The sequence below is a fragment of the Rhinatrema bivittatum genome, chromosome 10, assembly GCF_901001135.1.
Source record: "Rhinatrema bivittatum chromosome 10, aRhiBiv1.1, whole genome shotgun sequence".
In the NCBI taxonomy this organism is placed as follows: domain Eukaryota; kingdom Metazoa; phylum Chordata; class Amphibia; order Gymnophiona; family Rhinatrematidae; genus Rhinatrema; species Rhinatrema bivittatum.
Window position 1 is genome coordinate 373,719 of NC_042624.1, and position 22,371 is coordinate 396,089.

The 22,371-nt window shown below is 44.0% G+C and overlaps 2 protein-coding genes across 2 annotated transcripts in view; one reads left to right on the forward strand and one right to left on the reverse strand.

The window, feature by feature from the left end:
- ODR4 (odr-4 GPCR localization factor homolog) overlaps positions 1–22,371 on the forward strand; it is a 211,564-nt gene that overhangs the window by 141,743 nt on the left and 47,450 nt on the right. The window lies entirely within an intron of this gene.
- Positions 1–22,371, reverse strand: part of PDC (phosducin) — a 41,488-nt gene that overhangs the window by 7,520 nt on the left and 11,597 nt on the right. The window contains exons 2-3 of the mRNA XM_029618807.1: positions 3,841–3,925; positions 353–513 (exon numbers count right to left, since the gene is read on the reverse strand). Of these exons, the coding sequence (XP_029474667.1) occupies positions 353–513; positions 3,841–3,907 (228 nt within the window). The 5' untranslated portion in view covers positions 3,908–3,925. The remainder of the gene's footprint in view (positions 1–352; positions 514–3,840; positions 3,926–22,371) is intronic.

Here is a 22,371-nt window from a genome sequence, read left to right on the forward strand (position 1 = left end):
ATTAGACCAACATTATAGAATAAATTACCTGGACCAGTTATGCAGTGAGTCTGATGTAAAAATATTTCAAAAACAGCTAAAATCTTTCCTTTTTAATATGGCTTTTAATTAAATTGTTGAACATTTTAAAATGTTTTATTGTACTATATTGTTTTATGTTATGAATGTAAATTGATTGTATTTTATGAATGTTTTTTATAATCCCCCTGAACAACTTATGGAGAAGGGGGAATATAAAACTATGTTTTCAAAGTCAGTGCATGGATTGGATCCTCTGAACAACAATTCTTAAATATCTCTATTTTAAACATTGTGAAGCTGGGTCATCTTGATTTGTTGGTCTTATCCTTACCTTGCGGTAGAATTTCTCTCTCGTGTCCTTATCATCCTTGCTTGGACACTTATAAGGAGAACAAGTTTGTTTAAGAATCTCTTTCTTGATTGGAGCTCCTGCTTCCTGGTCTTTACTTTCTAACTTAAATTTTCTCCAGTCATTGATCACTCCTTTTGGTCCTGGAATAAGAGAGAAGAGTTATTCTTATTCTCACTATTAGATCCTGCTGAAGCACCTCTCACATACTTGATGTCACGGCTGAAAATGAGCTTCCCTTCCTCACACATATTTTTTGATGTCTCTTTTCTCAAACTTTTGCTGACAATTTAGAAATATCCAACAATCCTAGATCACTTGGCAAACTGATATAATAAAAAAAAATAAAACCGTTAGGGGAAAAGAACTCAGAATGGGCTATTATACACAGGGAGGATAATTTTCCAAACTGCTCGCATGCGCCCATATGAGTGAATATATGTCACAGTTTCGCCTGCCACACAGCCTCATCCTGATCCAGTTCACTATGATACCTCCCCAACAGCAGATGCCTCCAGTGAGCTCTGAGATCCATATCCTCACTGGCCACCTGATTCAGCCTGTGATGCAGCCATCTTACAACCAAGGGTGAGAAGAGGACCGGAAGGCTCATCTGCATACTGCTCCCAGTATCCCCTGGGAGAAGAGTCCAGAGGTCACCACAAGCGATCCAGGGATTGAATTCCACAGCCCCAGCTTCCAGAGGCCCCGCACCCTTTGCAGTAGAAGAGGACTGGAAGGCTTATCTGCATACTGCTCCCAGCATCCCCCAGGAGAGGTCACTGCAAACGATCCAAGGATTCAATTCCACAGCCCCAGCTTCCAGAGGCCCCACACCCTTTGCAGTAGAAGAGGACTGGAAGGCTTATCTGCATACTGCTCCCAGCATCCCCTGGGAGAGTAGTACAGAGGTCACCACAAGCGATCCAGGGATTGAATGCTCCAGCTTTTAGAGGCCCCGCACCCTTTGCAGTAGAAGAGGTCTGGAAGTCGAATCTCAGACCCTTCCATTAACTGAATGAAGATCAAGTTAGTGGTGGTTAAAAAAGATTGGTAAGTATTGCTTTGGGAAATCTTTGGATTTATAAAAGTTTGGTGAAAGGTGAAATTAAGGGATATATTCTTTAGAGTTTGTGTGTGTCTGAGGCAATAAGCAAGCCAGAGATAGTTAATTCTAGTGTCTTTCCCACCTACTCAACCCTTGATGTTTAGGCAAGAGATACTTTCTCATTAAAAATCAATCAGGGTCTTATCTAAATCATACTATTGTACCAGCCCTTATTGAAAGTTTAATCAACCCCTTGTAGGCACTAGCTGATTAATTAATAAATTCACCTGTAAATTTAAAGTACTCTAAATCCAACTCCCTTAATATCCTAAACTTAAATAACTGATTAATTAGTACATAGGTCTGTAAATTTAAAGTACTCGAATTCCAACTTCCTTAGTATCCTAAACTTAACTAGAAACTCAATAAAACTAAGATGAAGGCAGCAGTCCAGCAGCAAGAGGAGAGCTTTCCAGTCTTTTGCATTGAGTGTCACATGTATGATTTTTTACCCACCGGTGAGAGATTGTATGCGTGCACTCAGTGCAAAGAGCTCCTGGCTCTCAGGGAATGAGTCTGATCTCTGGAGGCTTGGAGAAGCTAATCGTTTCATGCAGAACTGCCATACATCGTCACAGATGATATGGTGCAAAATACGTAACTGCAACTCCATCAACCCATGATCCGGAATATGAGAGTATGTTGTTTTGAAACAGGTTAAAAGTGCTCTGGTCGACAGCGGAGAGCCCAACAAGTCCATCCAATATCTAGCCAGTACTTCCAATGATGGTGGGGGGGGGGGGGCGGAAACTTTTGCCCAATTTGCTCCAGCCAGCAATTGTATTAGCAACACAGGAGGTATCAAACAGAATAGTTGCAAACAAATGTTCCGAGGTAAAGGTTTCGGTCATCCAATGAAACTCCTGAAGACAGTGCTGGGCTTGTAGATAAGCAAAAAACTGCCGGGGGGGGGGGGGGGGGGGGATCTGAAAGGTATGCAGCAGTAATTGAAATGCTCATATGGCATGTACCTCATCATCATACAGGTGGAACAGGAAGACAATGCCCTTCTGGGCCCATCTTAAAGATGAGGGTACAGTCCTGTCGCGGAGGAAAATCCGCGTTGCCCAGTAGGGGAAGTAACAAAGACGCCGTGCCCTGCAATCCTTGGGTGGCGCGCTGCCACCACCAAGCTTTTATGCACGGGTAAAGCAATGTCCTGGGGAAGTCCAAGGTGTGCAGCAGGACCTATAGAAGAAAAGTAGCGACCATGGGGCCGTCATGGACGCAAGCAAACCTGTTTCACAATAGGCATAGGTATCGGTGAGCCACTCCCCCACAAATTGCAACTGGAAGGAGGCATTATACAGTCTGAAATCAAGAAGGCTAAGGCTGCAACTCCCTAGAGCTCTCTAGGGTGGTATACGATATCCGTGCTCTTTTGCCAGCCCAAATAAACTGTGTAATAGCTGTCTTAAATTGGTGCAGGTCCTGGGCCTTGGTAGCATATGTAACTTGTAAAGTAGTTTAGGGACGATAACCATTTTTACCAGGGCGCAGTGACCAAATAATGATAAGGGGAGGGAGCGCCATGCCGCCAGCTACGTTTGTAGTGAAGCCAGTGTTTCCCGAATATTCAGAGCATAAAGACATTTTATATTCCTGGGAACCCACACCACCAGATACTGAATTTTCCCGGAAGCCCATGCAAATGGAAAGGCACCTCCCCAAGTATGCTGAAGTTGAGGATCTATGGCTAGCGCCTCAGATTTGGAAAAATTAATCGTAAGCCCTGCTATGTCCCTAAACTGATTAAACAGTCATATGATTACTGGGATACTGGTCCAGGGGCATCCCACAAATAATAATATATAATCTGCAAACATGGCCATTTTCATCGAGAATCCCCCAATACTGAGACCCCAGAAATCTCCATCCCGACGTAAATGGGTCTGCAAGCTCGCGATCCCAGGCACAGCAGCAAATGACCGCTGAGCCTGGATCCTCAGACCCCGCCCACGCCCCACCCCTTTAGTAAAGCCCCGGGACTTTCACGCGTCCTGGGGCTTTATGCTCGTCACCGGACCTTTTGAAAATAGACCCGGCACGTGTAACCTTTTTAAAATCCGGTCCAATATGAATATTTATTCTTGACATTCAATATATCAGACTGGTGCTGTCCTTGAGAATCAAAGCCGCACACCCAGGACCTGCAGTGCATTTATACAATTGTCCAAATTATGTAAAAAAATATCAGACAAATGGTAGACAGATTAGACCTTTATGTTTTTTCTTAGATACAGCAGTATAAGAACACAGGTTGGAATCTTCTGAATCACAAACCCCAATAAAACAGTTACTGTCTCATTACCATCCTGAGTGTCATGCTGTTGTTACTTTGTCTTTGTTTTCCTGCTTTTACCTGTATGCATGGCTGAGCCTTCAAAAGCAGTTTCTTCATCTACACTCTGGTTAGCCTGCTCCTCCATGGTTATGACTTTCTGGATCTACAGAGTTAGTAAAATAACATGGTTTTACTATAAATACTCTAATATGCATGCATATATTTAAAATATAATTACACAATGTAATTACATCCCAAGGATAACGACCACCCATGCAGTACATTTGGCCTTACTATATGACTATCATGCCAGGACTCTGCAACCATAGCCTTCATAAGAAATTGATGATCATGGGATACCTGCTTGTTCAGGCTGTGATAATGCTTATGACTCTGGTAGATGACTTCATGGAGCCTAGGAGGAACCAGGCTGCTGTGAGTATAATCAGTGGTAATGATCCCACTGGGAAGTGAGTTAAATTATAGAAGATCCATTGGAACAGAAACTCTTCTGCTGAGTACACATCTATGTGAGGTATTAAGGCTTGTAGGCAAGTATGGCATCCATAAAAGAGTTGACACAGCTGGAGACAGTGGACCAACCAATGCAAGATGTGTCTTCTACCTCCTGGAAGAAGTCAATAGTCAGGTACTGCAGACCTCTTAATATTTTGAGCTCTGTACACAAACTGGGTGGATGCTTTATGTGGAATCCCAGACCTCTATGCAACTTCTCACTCAGCTGGGAAATGAGAGGCCTACTCTGGCATTCTGTCTTATTGAACTCTTCTTTATCTGGTGTGCAATGACAAATTCTATTGTGCGAGGTTTAACATTTCCTACAATGCTCATAAAAGAGAACCATTCATACAGATTCAGGCATCTGTTTCAAAGATATATCCATCCTAGCTAGATCAAGTCAGAAGGCAGTCACATCCCATTGCCTGGCCGCCTTATATGGACTGACCTATAGAAGGCTATCTCAAAGAAAACTCATATGAGAGATGATAACTCATTGCATTATTTAAAATAATAAAACATATGAATCAATTAAGCTTTTGTAATGCAGATGGATAAGAAGAAGAGTAGGGATGTGAATCGTTTATCTGATGATTGAAAATATCATCAGATATCGGGGGGTCCCGAATAGCGATAGGAAACCCCATGATTAATTTAGTGGGTTTTCTTATCGTTATGGGCGGGCAGGAAGAAAGGACACAACCTAATAACACAACCTGACCCTTTAAAATGAGTTTGTTAGTACCCTCCGGACCCCCCCCCCCAAAAAATTTTTAAATACCTGGTGGTCCAGCGGGGGTCCCGGGAGCATTCTCCCATGCTCGGGCTGTCGGCTGCCAGTAATCAAAATGGCGCCGATGGCCCTTTGCTCTTACCATGTGACAGGGGCTATCGGTGCCATTGGTTGGCCCCTGTCACATGGTAGGTGCACTGGATGGCCTGAGCCATTTTTATAGATCCTCCAACACAGTGGCAATGGCTGCTGTGTCGGAGGCCTCTGGCCCCGCCCACCCCACCCTGCCCCCAGACTGCCCCTTTTGTAAAGCCCTAGGACTTACACGCATCCCGGGGCTTTACTCGCGTCGCCAGGCCTTTTTAAAATAGGCCCGGCGCACGTAACCCTTTTAAAATCCGGCTCATAAGGAATAATAAAAATACTATTCAATATAAGAAACAACCTGTACACAAACATTTCATACATACCACTAGCCACCTCTCAATGACCTTTCATTAACTCTCCCTGCCCAGTTAAGCATAAATTACACAGTAATGCATTTAAAAATATGTCCCATTGGGTTATCAATATCTATGGGCTATCAATATCTATGGGTTATCAGTATCTGGGAAAAAAAGTCTTTCACTAATTTAGGAAACTTTTGTAAATTCAGCTCAGCTTTAATAGAAGGCAGCAACTTATTCCAAAGCTATGGTGCCATTAAAATAAAATATTTTTTTGCAATTTGCTGACTTTTAATCACATTCACAAATTCTAATCAATTGACCCTGGTAGGACCTCACTTCTCACCCTGGCATGTACCATTTTAACCTCTTACATAGGTATTCCGGTCTCTTACTCCACATACATTTAAATACTGTTACTACTTACCAGTACTTTCAATTGTACACGTTCAGCTACCAGTAGCCAATGCAATGCAATCAACAGAGGCTTAGTGCTCTCGTAATGACTTTTCCCATTGAAAAACCTTGCTGCTCTATTCTGTAGCATTTGTAATTTTTGAACTGTCACTTTAGGGACTCCCAATAATAGCATATTACAATAATTCAATGAATTCATAAACATAGCAGACGCTACCATATGCATTACCGCAAAATCCAAGAAAGGTTGTAATTGGCGAAGTGTTTTTAACTGCACAAATGCTTGCCTCAATACCTGAAAACCATATTTTTAATATAATGTGCTGAGTTATCATCTCTCATATGAGTTTTCTTTGAGATAGCCTTCTTTTGACTATACTACTAAGAAGCACAACATTAGTCCATCTTCAGTATGAACTATGAAAAATAATGTGAAATGGAAAATGGTTCTTTAAATTCCTCCAGAGCACCACCCTTGTGATCATATATGGACTTTCTTTGTCCAGTATATGTGCAACCACATGGGTTGTGTTTGCATGCTAATTGATATGTATTTTCACTGTTCTATATTTTAGGATGATAAGGGAGCTACTAATTCCCTATTCCTGTTCTGGATCACCTTTCCTCCCTAGTTGCAAGCTATGAGGTTGTAGGAGTGGTCCAGTTTGGACCTACACCAACCTCAAACAGAAGTAAATATATTTGGGTTTGAGGACTGCAGAAGACAAACAAAAGGTGCATATGAATTTGGATGAATTAGCATGTCAGGTCTGTAGGTGGAGTTTAGGGCATTAAAGGAATGACTATGGTGATGCCTCCTACTGTGTGCTCCGAATCTTTTTTGAGTGATGATGAATATTTTTTTTCTTTGATTTTTCCAAGATGTGTTTTTATAACAGTTGCTATTCAGGCTTTTTGATATATTTGCCCTCTGGAGTTCAAATGATTTGAGATGAATCAAACTGTATCCTATTTTTTTTATTCTGTGTACCATCCAACTAGAAGGTGATGGGTCATAATGCTTTCGAGCTGTAATTAATATCATTTGCTGTTGAGGTTTTGAAATAATACATTTGCTTCTGCCTTCTGTGTTCTAACCTTAAACTCATTGTTCAGTTTACTTTTAATTTTTTCCTAATTTCCCTTTTTTTTCCTGTTGTCTTTGTTGCTTTATTTTTCTGCCTCATATTTATAGCATAAATCTTAAAGCTGCAAAACACTTTATCCAGATAAAGATGAAAGTATGATCAACTTTGGATCTATAACCATTAGACATCCCTGCTTCTGATAAGTGACCTCATATGAAGCAGATGAAGACACCGCCGCCTTCCTCGCCAACTCCAGTCCTTCCTAGGTGTGCGTGCATGCCACCGGACCCTCTTTTAAAGCCTCTTTGGCAGGAACCTCGGGGCCGTCCCTGATTGATGACATCATTCCATCAGAGTACTTAAGCTCCACCTTCGCCCCCAGCTAGCCGACTTGGCAACGAGTTTCATTACTATACTACGTGCTCCTGTCTTTGTTGTTCCTGTGGTGACGCTACTGGACCTTCTTGGACTCTGGACCCTGCCTGGTACCCGCTCCTCAGGGGCCAGCGTGTGTACTCTACGGGGATTTATAGTTTATTACTTTTTATATACCGACGTATCAGAAATCCATCACATCGGTTTACAATAAATGAACATAAAACAGTAAAAGCACATTCAATGAACACTGTAAAACAAATAAATAAAGCATAATTCTAAAATAATGCTAAAAATATCAAAACAATATAAATAGGTGCTAGGATTTAATTACATTCATTAATATACGCTAAAATCAATACAAAATTGGTCCTAATCAACTATCTTAACGTATGGCAAACTAAATTCAACATTGGCTTTAAAATACATTAACTACAATCGGTATAAGCACAGTTTAAAAAACCAGGTTTTAAAATCAGCTTTAAATTTGGTCTCCTGGCCTCCCCCACTCCTCGGGCTGGCCCTGCACCTTCCAGAAGTCCAATCCCACTGGCTCCCCACTCCTCGGGGCAGCCTCTGAGAACACCTTCACCACTTGGGAGTTCTATCTCCATGCTTCCCCGCTCCTCGGGATAGTGCCTACGTTCTATACTGAGACTGTCAGTCCTTCCCCGCTTCTCTGGGAAGTGCCTACTTCCCATAACAAGACTCTCAGTGCTTCCCCGCTCCTCGGGATAGTGCCTACGTTCTACGCTTGGGACTGCCGATGCTTCCCCGCTCCTCGGGGCAGTACCCTTGATTCTACTCCTAGGGCTGTTCTACGTTATCATCTGGAGACCTGACTCGGGCTTCCCCGCTCCGCGGGTTGGCCTACGTAATCACATCAGTTCCTCCTTCGTTGCGCAGCTCCACCCCTCGGAGTTGCCTCTCTGGAATACCTCCTGCATGCGCTCCCTGCTCCTCGGGCCTGCCTAGCATCATCCCCTTTGGAGGTCTCTGCCCAGGTACTGATCTCCAGCCAGCCTACGAACTGTGGGGATCCCCTCTAGCTGGGTCTCTTACCCCGCTCCTCCACAGTTTCTCCCAGAGCTCTCCACTGTGCCTGAGCTCGCCTCCCAATGGTGTAGACCTGTGGGGCCCCTCCCCAACTCTCACCTCGGGCCAAGGGTCCACAAACCCACAAACCATTACAGATACAAAAAACGCGTGATGAAATAGGCTGTTTTGTTTTGTGCTGTTCCAAAATAAAACAGAAATTAACCGACAAAATTAATTTTGTCATTTCATTTTTTCTGTTTTGTGCCCACAGTTTTTCCAACTAGTACGTGCAAATTAATTTTGTGCATGCCATTTGCATTTTGTGGGGCGGATTTTAAACCCCCTGCTCGCGTAAATCCGGCCGGATTTACGCGAGCAGGGCCCTCCCGCGCCGGTGCGCAGTGGAAGACCCAGCAACCGCTGCCGCGGGACGCCGAGGCCTGGAGGAGCTCGCGGCTGCCGCTGGGGAGGCCAACCCATGACCTGCAGAGGAGCTAGCGAGGTGAGCAGGCCCGTGCGTGGGCCGGGCGCATACGCGGACAGAAACAGCTCCCCTATGAGGAAAGGCTGAAGAGGTTAGGACTGTTCAGCTTGGAGAAGAGACGGCTGAGGGGGGATATGATAGAGGTCTTTAAGATCATGAGAGGTCTTCAACGGGTAGATGTGAAGCGGTTATTTACACTTTCGGATAATAGAAAGACTAGGGGGCACTCCATGAAGTTAGCAAGTAGCACATTTAAGACTAATTGGAGAAAATTCTTTTCACTCAATGAAAAATTTATTGGAATTTATTGCCAGATGATCGGGTTAGTGCAGTTAGTGTAGCTGGATTTAAAAAAAGATTTGGACAAGTTCCTGTAGAAGAATAAAGTGCAATTAATCAAGCTGATTTATAGGTGAATTTTAAAATCCTGATGCATGCATCAATTAGGGGATGTGCAAAGATGCTGGGCCAGAGCTGAGCTGATTTTAAAAGCTGTCCAGATACGTGCGTAAGTCCCTCTGCCAGAAGGGGCTGGGCATGGGCGTGGCCTGATTGGGGCATGGACAACATGTCGGGACCCGGCCAAGAGATGAGCTGGTAAATACTTACACACCCAGGCATGCGCGTAAAGTGTAAGTAGTAAAGCAAAGCCTTACAGGCAGATTGGTGCAGTTTTAAAGGTTGGGGCTAACAGGGGGGAAAGGAGTCTTATTAAACTAGGGGGGTTTGGAAATCCTGTTCCTTAACTGGGCGAACTGGGAATGAACTGGGAAACTGCCGATGGCATCGATGCACGTGGGGATTAAAATTCCTCCATTTACAGGGTAGAAGCGGCGTTTGCGCGCAGATGGGCGTGTCCACTTAAAATTGCACACACGTGTGCGTGGCAAGGCTATTTTACGCCTGCATATGTGTGCGTATGTTATAAAATAAGCTGTTTCCCTGGGTGCAGGCCAGCGAACACGCACACGTGCGCCCGCTCGCCGCTTGCAATAGCCTGAATGCCTGGGAGTAGCAGCCCCTGCTTATTACTGGCACTTGGGGTTTATTTAATGTTTGGGTGCTTGCCAGGTACTTGTATCCTGGATTGGAAACAGGATGCCGGGCTTGATGGACCCTCGGTTTGACTCAGTGTATTTCTTATATTCATATGTTCAGTTTTACTAACAGAGAAGAATCAGATCAAAGTACTTCACCTTAACTCAGAGAAGATGAACCTTTCTAACTCTAAAAGGATGGGCTTTCTTCAAATATAACTTTGTCCTACTTGTTGCCTATGTGAAAATCTTAATTAAATGGGGCCCAATATCTGTGATACCTGACTGAATAAACAGGAGCTATGGGTTGCTGGGACTTTTTCACACCTATTTGTAAAAAAAGGCCATCTGATGACTCCTATTGTACATAGTGCAGTAATCATTTTAAATCCCAGTGTGAGGTGGAAAGGACATCTTCCTGAAACAGACTGATCACACCAACCCATCACAACAGGAACAGGGTCCTTACCTTATCTCATTCAGCAGCAAGAGCTTTATAATTCATAATCTCATCTAGAAAAAAGGTTTTTCACAAAATAATCAGCCAAAATATTTATCTTTTACAAGTTTACTCATTCTTCTGTTGTCCTCTAAGTTCTGGCTCTTTACCATATCTCAGGATACCTTATATTCACTATACAGAGGCTTAAAATGCAGAGTGAATGTAGTCAGGCTACACAGCCAATTTCTTTACACTCTCTCCTGCTTTTGTTTAATAAATTTACTAGGAGTTAAATTCAGATCTTGAAGATTTCAGCTCAGGTTTGAGTTTGACCCAAGATGTGTGGGGGGAAAGCTATCTGCGTTTTTCTGCCTGGATCTCAGCAAATGCAAGCCCCGTCTGAGGAGATCAGTTCCCTGGAGGAGATATGAAATCCCGATTCTGTGTGAGTCCACAGCACGTTCCCCCCTCCGATGATACGGCAGCTCCCACCATTCCAGCGGTGCTCAGGCACATGTGCATCCCCAGGGCACTGAACCCATCTGGCCCGCTCCTTTCAATGGTTCTGATCCAGTATAGCATTGTTTTTACCTTTTAATTATAATGCTGGGTTTTTTTTCACCAAACAACGAAAAGTTTCTATTATTCCTTTCTTGTTCCTTTCTCTCCATTTTGTCCAGTAGAGTTAGCCTGTGCCAGGGCTCGGGACTTTTGAGCATATTTAAATGAGGCAGTGTGGCCACTAAAATGCTAGCAAGTATTTCGGGGTACCTTCTCGTTGAGCTAACATCACGATCCTAGCAATTTCAAGTGTTGCAGAGTGACTTTACCTCTTATTGTGTATTGTTTTTATCCTTAATTTACGACTTCTTATTTTTCTGTTCCCTGCACCCATGCCAAATGTCATTCCCAGGAAGGTTAGGGGCTCTTGCTGTGCCTTCATTTGAATGTTTTATTCGCCAAACACCAGGCTTATCTTTCTGATGGCAATTATTCTGGCTACTGAAGAAGGGCGGCTTGAGATGGGAGCTGAAGGTGCAGAGCACCGATGAGGTCTGGCTCTGTGCAATTCCGTGGTTATGAGACGGCAGGTAGATCAGCAGCAGCGTGGGCAGCCATTACTTACTGTTACAGTTTGTTTTATTTGCTGGCAGGGGGACTCATGCCATTTCATTTTGGTATTTATTAAGTGCTACTGTACAATAACGTGGGCTAAAATGTTTCAGTGCACGCTACTCTTCTCAGTACTGTCAGCAGCGCGCACTAAAACTAAACCCCAGTAGCCCGGGTTTTACACTTTCTTCCCCCCCCCCCCCACCTTATTTTAAAAGAAAGCAGAAACAGAAGTGCCCGGGGATCGTTTCTGTATCGGGGCGGGGGGGCAGGGGAGGGGGACCCTGGTGTTGCGGATTAGTTAAGGAGCAGTCGGCGGGGGGAGGGGGAAGGTCTGCACAGGGGTAGGAGAAAGCCTGGGCTGAGCTGGGGGGGGGGGGAGGATTAATTTTAAACAAAGGGGCTAGGTTTCTAAAAATGGCAGGAAAGATATTTCCTACTTTGATTTGAGCAGCAGCCCATCCTCAGTATATAGGCAGGCGTGACCGGTGCTCACTTTATTCTGGATTTACTGGACAAACCTGCTGCTCATGCTGCTCACCCAAGATGTAATTTATGAGTGGAAAATTCAGACAGCAGGTGGGACGTATTATTTATAGCCCTGCTGCAGTAAAGAAGGCTTTACTGTCCTTAATCTGCTTTCTCCCTGGGGCTCTTCTCAATTAAGGAGGCACCAGCCCTCACTTTATCTCCTCCATCTAACTAAGAAGAAGCAATCAGACAATTAGTTGATTAAGGACTACAATTAATGTTACCTAAGTCTGGATCTCTGTAGATTTGTGATGGGGTAAACAAATAACAGAATGTAAATGATCAACTAAATATTATATAACAGATCATCTAATACCATAACTCAGTTATTCCTAGTCCTCAGGCGTTATCCATGATTTGGAGAGAGAGGTTTGAAGATTACGTTCCTCAGAACCATGATAAGAACATTAATATTCAAGTACTGGACGTTGTTGTTGTCTTTGGTTGAGATCTTTCTTCTATCATTATTCTTTGCTTTGCAATTTTTGCTATAAATTTTCTTTCCTTTTTGTTTGATATCTAAAATATACAAACATAATTAACTTCATCTTTTACTCCTGTCTTCATAGATTGTTTGTTTTTCGATGGACATTTACTTAGCTGTCAAATTAGGTGTAACCCCTTATCCACTTAATAGACATCAATTTCCAAGCATTTCTTAAAATAATTTGTTTAGAGAAGCCATTTCATGAATATACCAGGATATGCTCTTTTCAGATAGATAGGGACAGAAAACAAAGCAGAGGACTATCACCCATTATTAAATAATCCTATGCCCAGGAAACGTACAGAGCAATCACTAAGAGCTCAGCTGAACAAATGTCTAACAGAAAAAAACTGTCTGGACCCATATCAAACCAGATTCAGAAAAGGCCATGGAGACAATCTCATCAACCTGTTGGATGATCTCTGAAATAGAAGCCAGGCAGCAGCCCTAGTGTTATTGGCTGTCCCAGCAGCCTTTGACACCGTAGATCACATTATCATGCTATCATGACTTGCAGAGAGATTGGGTCCTAATCTGGTTCAGTTCCTTTCTTTCAGACAGTTAACAAACGATACATTTTTGACACCATGGGGCCGATGCAGTACAGTTTGCTCAGCCGAGCGCACTGTATAACCCGCAGTTGAACGCGGATTGTAGAGGCGCTACCTAATCCCCTTATGCACTCTCTACCTAGCTGCTATCAAGCTAGGTCGAGAGTACATTGTTCAAATCCCATCTTTTTGTACCTTTCATCACTCTAAATCACATAAAATCTTCACTGATGTCTATTGTGCTGTTCGTACCTCTGACTGTGCATGTAAAACTGACCCCCCCAAAACCTAGGCCACCACCAAAACCTCACCCCAAGTTCAGAATGGCCCCTCTTACAGGGGTATAAAAAGTTGACTAATCTCTCTCTCTCTCTCGCTCTCTCTCTCATTTATTGCAAATCCTGTTGCAGCCATAAAACACAGCTATTGCAGGCATGCTATTTGTGGCATTAAATCCTTCAATAGCATGCGTTATATTACTGCACACAACAGTAAGTGTCCCTCATTTTCATAAACTTTGCCCAAACTCTTCCCACTTGGCAACATTTTTAGAATTTGCATATGCATCTCGCGATGCGTTATTTATCGCAGGCGTTAGGGCCCTAATGCCCACAATAACGCCCTAACACGATTTGATGAATGACCCCCAAAGTTAGTTGGTTAAACATAGCTGGCTAACTTTAAGATAACGGTATGTTCAGCAGGGCAACCACGCCACTGAATATACCCCGCTAGTTAGGTGATTATGTATAACTGGCTAATTAGAACAGCTGGATAGCAGCTGAATATGGACCTCCACTTAATCTAAGTGAAACAGTTCTATGAATTTCTTTCAAAGAAGGCAGTATACAAATTTAACAATGTATAGCTTAAAATACATTACAGATGCATCTGATGAAGTGGGCTGTGTCCTCGAATGCTCATGCCTCAATAAATTGGTCAGTCTATAAGGTGCCTCACACCTCTTGCTATTTTTGCTACCCCAGACTAACATGACTATCCCTCTGAAGATTTTCATACATTACAGTAGGTTCCACTTTTGAAAATTCCAGACATTCTCACTCTAGCAACATCAAAGTTGCATTGCATGCTTTGCTGATGCAAGAAATTCCTGCTCTGTTAATTCAGTAACAAAAAAGAAGATTTAGTCCTCAGTGGTTTTCTCATGCAATAAGAAGCATCCACTGGATTACTTTCCCCAGCTCTTTAAGGCAGAGGGGTTTTGCATGTGTAAAGTGCCAGCACTGGGGCATTCAGGTTCTTGTGCTTGATTGACCCACCTGCTCCTCTTCCAGTAATAGATGAAATCAGTGCCGGTTGTAATTAGGTAATAATAATAATAATCATGGCTTAATCCATCTATAAAATATTTCTTACAAAATCACATTGTAATAAAGCAAATATTCGGCTGCTAATTATTACAAAAATGCAGTTGCTCAATCCATACTATCAAGTAAGTAGAAAGTGAAAAGATCTGAATGTGTGAAGAATTCTACCTGTCCTGGGCAGGGGTTTCCGCTCTGCTCTTCTCTCAGTGGCCAGTGTCCTTGAAAGGGCTCAACAGGAGAATGGCTGACAGACCGGGATTGCTCTTGAGGGCAGCGAGCCAAATCGGGGCTACGATTTAGGCCTCTGAATAATGATGACACTTGCAGACGTAGCTCAAGGACAAATAATAGGATTAGTTTAAGAGATTTAACTATTTCTGCGTACAAGTACGGCCCAATGGAAAGAGGAGGAGAATGGTGGACTTGACGCAATATCCCCCACCCCAGATTTTAGCACAAAGATGTACCACACAGTTCAAGTTAAAGGGCAAAGATGGAGTCATAACATCTGCATTGGGCTCCGGGTTCAGTTCGACAGCACTAATCACAGGGCAGAGTCTGAGAACACGGCTCAGCCGAGTTTTATTTTGTCTTTTGTAAATAAGATACACCTGAGAAAGGACACATTTCATGCCATGTTTTCAAGGAAATAGAACAGGACTTTTTTATTTTATTGGTAAAAGCTACAGAAATGACTATTGTCAATAGTTTTTACTAGTATTCAATGCAATCTGTCCTTAGGAAGATCCTAAAAATTTATTTTAGGGCCAATTGATTCCTCTCATGACTCAGACATACTCATGCTCCCTTGAAAGTGAATTTTAAAAGCCTGGCACGCACCAAAACCGGGAGATGCACGAATATGTTGGACCAGTGCATGCCAAGCGGATTTTAGGAGGTGCCCGCGTACCCGTGTATCTCCTGCTACACGCACAAACGAAAGGTTCCGAAAAGGGGCGGTACCTGTGCGGGACAGGAGGCATTCCTGGATTTCAGCTTGAAATTGGTGCTGGGGTGCCCTGCCACCTAAATTTACTTCTGCTGTGGAAAACATGTAAGTAATAAAATAAAGATCAATAAATAGATTGGTGGGGTTTTTAAAGGTCGAGGCTAACAGGGAAATGAGAGGCTATTAAAGTAGGGGGTTTGGTAGTTCTATCCCTTACCTGGGTAAACTGGGAAAACTGGTATTGGCGCCAATACCAGTGTGTGTGTGTGTGTGGGGGGGGGGGGGGGTGTTAATAGACGCGTGCCTGAATAAGGCAAAGGCAGAAGGTCTGAGAAAGCCGCAGAACAAGGCTGGAAGGCCTGGAAGCCAGAGAGTAGTCCAAGGCAGGACAGAGGCAAGCAAAGATCTAGGGAACTCAAAGACAAGGCAGTAAGCATAGCCAGAAGCAGGGTCAAATAGACAGAGCTCTGTTGAGTCATGGGATTACAGAGACTATGACTTGAGTGAGAGTAGGAGCAGCCCCACGGGGAGCTCTGGTGGTTGGGAGACTACATAGCAGGCAGGATCACAACAAAATGATTCACTTTCCAACAAAAGTCTTTATAAAAGACTCCACATCTCAAAAAAATATAGTTGCATTGGAAGAGGTACAGAGAAGGGCGACCAAAATGATAAAGAGGATGGAATGGCTCCCCTATGAGGAAAGGCTAGTGGTTGGGTCTGTTCATCCTGGAGAAGAAACAGCTGAGGGGGAATATGATAGAGGTCTATAAAATCATGAGTGGAATAGAACAGGTAAATGTAAATTGATTATTTACTCTTTCAAAAAATACAATGACTAGGAAACTGTTAAAAAGTGGAACCTTATGCCAAGGCGGGGTTGGTGCAACCTGCAGAGAGGACAAGAGTACATCAGCACAGCTTCCAACAGTCGAGAAGTGCATTAGGATGTGCCATTCCCATCGTGAACCTCCATTATAACAAACAACCCACTTCATTCAGCTTTCTACTATGTAGCCATTCACACATCCATGCATTCCACCCCCCACCGCCCCTACCTACCCCCACACCCCCTCCCAGGAGACCGAGCTGAAATCCCATACCTCAGGAACACAAGGGAGATAATATGTATTCAATTCAGGGACTAATGCCAGTCCAATGTATATCCAGCAGTACGCAAGTTGTTTTGCATGTCCTGGGGCAAAAGGCCGAAAAAGGCGACCCAGCAGGCACAGTATGTCAGGTTTGTGATGACCAACAACAAAGTCCCACCTTTCCAGTTGCACGAGTGACACCATCCTCTGATACCAGGCTATATCAGTCTGGTTCCACCTACACAGAAAGAATAGTGCAGCAAGGCATCAAAACAGCGCAGCTGCCAAACCGATCCAGAGAAGGGCGATGGGGGTGCGGACCATGAAGGAGAACCGCACCAGCTTTTGTGACTGGTGTTCCAGTACATTTGTCGATGACCGCCAGCACTGAAGACCAGAACCTGTCCAAGGTTGTGCAGTCCATCAGGCAAGTGTCCTTCCTTAGACTTACATTTGATACAGATTGGAGAATCTAATCGTTTCATGCGGAACGGCCGAACATCGTCACAGATGGTATGGTGCAAAATATGGCACTGCAACTCCCTCAACCCATGATCCGGAATATGAGAGTAAGTTGTTTTGAAACAGGTTAAAAGTGCTCTGGTCGACAGCGGAGAGCCCAACAAGTCCATCCAGTATCTAGCCAGTACTTCCAATGATGGTGGGGGCGGAAACATTTGCCCAATTTGCTCCAGCCAGCAATTGTATTAGTGACACAGGAGGTATCAAACAGAATAGTTGCAAACAAATGTTCCGAGGTAAAGATTTCAGTCATCCAATGAAACTCCTGAAGGTAGTGCCGGGCTTGTAGATAAGCAAAAAACTGCCGGGGGGAATCTGAAAGGTATGCAGCAGTGATTGAAATGCTCGTATGGCATGTACCTCATCATCATACAGGTGGAACAGGAAGACAATGCCCTTCTGGGCCCATTTCTTAAAGATGAGGCTACAGTCCTGTCCCGGCGGAAAATCCGTGTTGCCCAGTAGGGGAAGTAACAAAGACTCCGTGCCCTGCAATCCTTGGGTGGCGCGCTGCCACCACCAAGCTTTTATGCACGGGTAAAGTAATGTCCTGGGGAAGTCCAAGGAGCAGGGAAGCACCGACAGTCCCAAGTGTAGAACATAGTCACTACCCCGAGGAGTGGGGAAGCACTGACAGTCTCTGTATAGAACATAGACACTACTCCGAGGAGCAGGGAAGCACTGACAGTCTCTGTATAGAACGTAGGCACTGCCCCGAGGAGTGGGGAAGTACTGAGATAGAACTCCCAAGTGGTGAAGGCGTTCCCAGAGGCGGCCCTGAGGAGCGGGGAGCCGGCAAGATAGGACTTCAGGAGGGCGCAGGGCAGCCTGAGGAGCGGGGAAAGCCAGGAGACCAAGTCCCCATAGAGCGCACACGCTGGCCCCCGAGGAGCGGGTGACACTGCCTGGTCTGGTAGCATCACCAAAGGATCATGGAGACAGGAGCTCGTAGAGTAGTAATGGAACTCATTGGCAAGTCGGCTAGCTGAGGGCGAAGGTGGAGCTTAAGAACCCTGATCTAATGACATCATCAATGAGGGATGCCCCCGAGGTTCCCGCTGAAGAGGCTTCAAAAGAGGGTCCAATGGTGCACGCACATGCCTAGGAAGGCCCAGAATCGGCGTGGATGGCAGCAATCTCTTCAGCGCCACAAGGAGCCATGGGGAACGTGGCGGCAGAGACTAGCCCGCGCCATGAGCAGGCCTGGAGAGGGAAGCAGAACGGTGCAGGACGAGAGTAGATGCGGTCTCAGCCATCTGTGACCAATGGTCATAACAGTCCACTGGATATTTTAAATTAAAATTGCTCTGACATTTAAATTTTTTGATAGATTGATCAGATTGTATGTACGAATACACAGGTATTTGTCCTATCCACAATTGATTACTACAACTCCCTTTATGTTGGCCTTTCTAAAGCTCACAGTCATGCTCTATAACTGATGCAAAATTCCACAACCAGTCTGCTATTAGGAGCCTCCATTACAGAACATATTATTCCATTGTTATTTCAATTACATTGGCTGCTGGTGGAACAACGTATAAAATTTGAAGTTCTGATTATGGTTCATAAGTCTTTGCAAGATGCTGCACCTTGTGATCTATCTGACTTGTTTACTCTATATGTTCCTAAAAGAGCGTTGCATTCTATTAAAAGTCATTTATTAGAGATTCCCAATATTAAGGCAGCACACTTGTAGGAGACAAAGAAATGTGCCCTTTCCATCATTGGGCCTACTCTGTGCAACAATATTCCTGCAGAGTTTCAGAACATAACGGGCATAACTCTTTGTTTCTTTCTTTCTTTCTTTCTTTCTTTCTTTATTTATTTATTTATTTATTTCAGGTTGCTTTGATGTCACTATCTGAATAGTTTTTTGCAACGAGTATTGCAAAGTGGCGCCGGCCGTATGGCCGTATGGCCAGTGCCATTTTGCAATACGGCAACACGATTCGAGTGCAGGAGGTCGTTCCCGGACCCCCGCTGGACTTTTGACAAGTCTTGTGGGGGTCAGGAGGCCCCCCAAGCTGGCCAAAAGTCCCTGGGGGTCCAGCGGGGGTCCGGGAGCGATCTACGCTCGTGACGTCGGGGGACAGGAACCAAAATGGCGCCGGCGCTACCTTTGCCCTGTCATATGACAGGGCAAAGGTAGCGCCAGCGCCATTTCTATCAACGCACCCGTGGCCCGAGAGTGGAAGATCACACCGGGACCCCCCCACTGGACCCCAGGTAATTTAAGACATTTTGGGGGGGGGGTTCGGGAGGGTGGGGGATTTATTTTAAAGGGTCGGGGTGGGTTTTAGGGATGTTTTAGTGTGCCGGTTTTCCCGCCCTCCCCCTTCCCCTCCCCCTTCCCCCAATTTACGATTTTTGACGATAAATCGGGGGAATTCCTATTATATATCGCCTCTAACGATTTTTGACGATTTAAAATATATCGGACGATATTTTAAATCGTCAAAAAACGATTCACATCCCTAATAGAAATTGGTGGTGGTAAACGTGGTCCGTCAGTGGGAGGTTGTGCGTGTTCTGTATCAATATAGGGGAGTGCCTAACCAAGTTAGCACTCTCTATTTAGTTAATTGTTTTGTAGAGGGCTAATTTGGTGCCTTTCCGAGATCATTTTGTGTTTGTGTTTGTGAGTGCCCTCCGTCTTTCTACCCCAAAAGAACCCCACCATAAACGCAGTGTTTAAATATGCACCCCACACCCCCCCCCCCCACCCCAGCGAAATACAGTAACCCACCCTCCCACCCCCCGCGAGAGTTGCAGAATGACCGAAACACCCCTTCCCCCCTGAACACGCGTGCAAGAAAATAACTACGGCCCCCCACCGTGCAGCCCCGGGATACCTGTGCAAACAGTCAGTCGGTGGAGCGGGTGTTCGGTTCGGGATCGAAGTCTTGGGTTCGGGCCGTCGGCTGCTAGCAATGAAAATGGCTCCGGCCCTTTGACCTGACTATGTCACTGTGGAGGAGCAATGGGAGCGTTAGGTTCCCTGACATAGTAAGGGCAAAGGTCCGCTGGCTGCCAGTCCTGAAAATGGCGTCGACGTGCCCCCGCCCTTACTATGTTACATGGGCTACTGCCGCCATTGTTGTTTCCGAGTGGCATAGTAAGGGAAAGGGCCGTTGGCACCATTTTGTTTGCTGGCAGCCGATGGCCATAGTGTACGCGATGTGTCCCGGACCTTTCTTGGCCCCCCGCTGGAGCAGCGCGGACCTGTTTCCGCTTTTGTGTGTGTTCGGAGGGTGTGGGCAGTAGGTAGAACAGGCATGTGCGTGGGGGGGTGTGAGGAAGGTGTTTTTGTGTGAGTTCGGAGGGTGTGGGAATTGCCAACATGTGACATGTGCATGGCCCCCCCGGTGTAGCAGCCTGGAATTTGGTGCGTTTTGGTGTGTTTTGGGAGGGTGTGTGAAGTAAGTCCAATTGTCATGTGTGTGTGTATGGGGGGGAGGTGTGAGGAGTGTGGATTTCTGTGTGTTTGGAGGGTGTGTGAATTAAATACATTTGTCATGTGTGTGGGGTGTGTGAGTGTTTGTGAAAGGTGTAAGAGGTTGCGCTGACGTCCGACGTCCACCAGATGTCGCTGTTTTGTGGAACCAATTTTTAAACCTTTTTTACCTGTCACAGGTGTGACATATATGTAATGTAAGTACAGAAGAACCTTCCCGTATGCGAAAGGAAGGTTGTGTCCAAATTTGAAAGCAATCGGTGCAGTGGTTTCTGAGATTAGCGATTTTGTACAAACTATTTAACATTTTTATTTATATAGATTGTAAACCACCATGATTATATGCTCCAGAACGATGGTACATAAATAAATAAATATGAAATATAAAATCTAACTCTGAAATGTGTGTGTGCAAGTATGTGAAAGTGGGCAAGTGAGTTTCATATATTAACCAGTTAAGCACCAACTTGGTTGTCTAATACTACTTTGTATGTTATAATCATTGACTGACCCCCAACCACCGTTCTTAAATGCATTCACCAGTTATATATATATTTTTTTTTAATTTTATTTTTATTGAATTTTCAACAAATGATTACATTTATTCAATGTCTCCAGAAAATACAGAAAGGAGAAAGGAAGAAAAAAAAAAACAATATTATAACTTAACTATTGGTGTTTCTACACACAAGAGAAATTAAATATACCTTTACCCTTTCAAATATCATAGACAAAAGAGGGAGATCCAAGATGTTTAAGAAGCAGATAACAAGAAATAAACAGTATCATAAGTCATGACATAATACCCCCGTTTCTATATTACATTTATCACTTAACCTCCCCTGGAGACAAAACTTAAGAGTGGGTATCCAGATATTCCCGCAGATGTAATGGGTCTGTGAAAATATATTTGCTATTCTGAAAAAGAAGTACACATTTACAGGGAAAACGTAGATTAAACTTTGCCCCTCTATTAACCACTTCATTTCTCATAGAAAGAAATTTTTTTCTCTTCTCCTGGGTTATTCTCACAATGTCCGGAAAAACTCGGACTTGCTGGCCATGAAATAATTGATCCAGATTGCGGAAAAAAAGTCTCAAAACAGAATCTCTATCTGAAATATGTAAAAACGTCACTACTAAAGTTGCTCTAGACGTAATAGGGGTTTCAGTGGATTTTTCCAACAACTCCGTTAGATTCAAAGATGAAGTTTCCCTTGTTACTTGTAGCTCATTATTTTCTTTTCCCTCCTGATCTTTAGAGGCTGGTAAGTAAAAAACTCTTGAAACTGTTGGTATATCAGTCTCTTGAAACTTCAAAATTTTTAGGAAATAGTTCTTCAACATTTCTTTAGGTGGTATAATTCGAGATTTAGGGAAATTCACGAATCTCAAGTTTGGTCTTCTGATTATATTCTCTAGCACCTCCATTTTGTTTGATTGTATACTTTCGGACTTAATCAGATTAATTTGAATCTCTTTAATCTTCACAATTTCTTGTTCCATATGACTTGTCTTATTTTCAATAATTTGTACTTTATTTGTCTGTTCTTTTAACATTGTTGAAATGGATTTGATAGTTTTATCCATTCCTAACAACAACTTCCACACCTCCGCTAGAGTTATTTTTCCAGACACATTCATCATCTCGCTCATATCTGGTATTACCACTCCTACCTCCAGGGAGTCTCCTTCATCCGCTTCTGCTCTCATCTCCGACTGATCCTCTGCTCCTGTACCCCTGGAGCCCTGCTCTGGGCTCTCCGAGTCGGCGTGCAATCTAACACCGGCTCTCTGGGTCGGCTGAGTCTGCGGAGTAACTGGGACAGCTGGACTCCCAGACGTTCCCTCCGATCTTATAGGAGGTCCTTGCGGCGGGGTAGGAGTGTTAGGTGCTCCCGGACCAGTTATATATTTTTTTATGAAAAATGTCTTTATTTATGCTGTGCACTCTTGTAATTTTTAAAATGTATTATAATTGTCACTATCCAACTACCA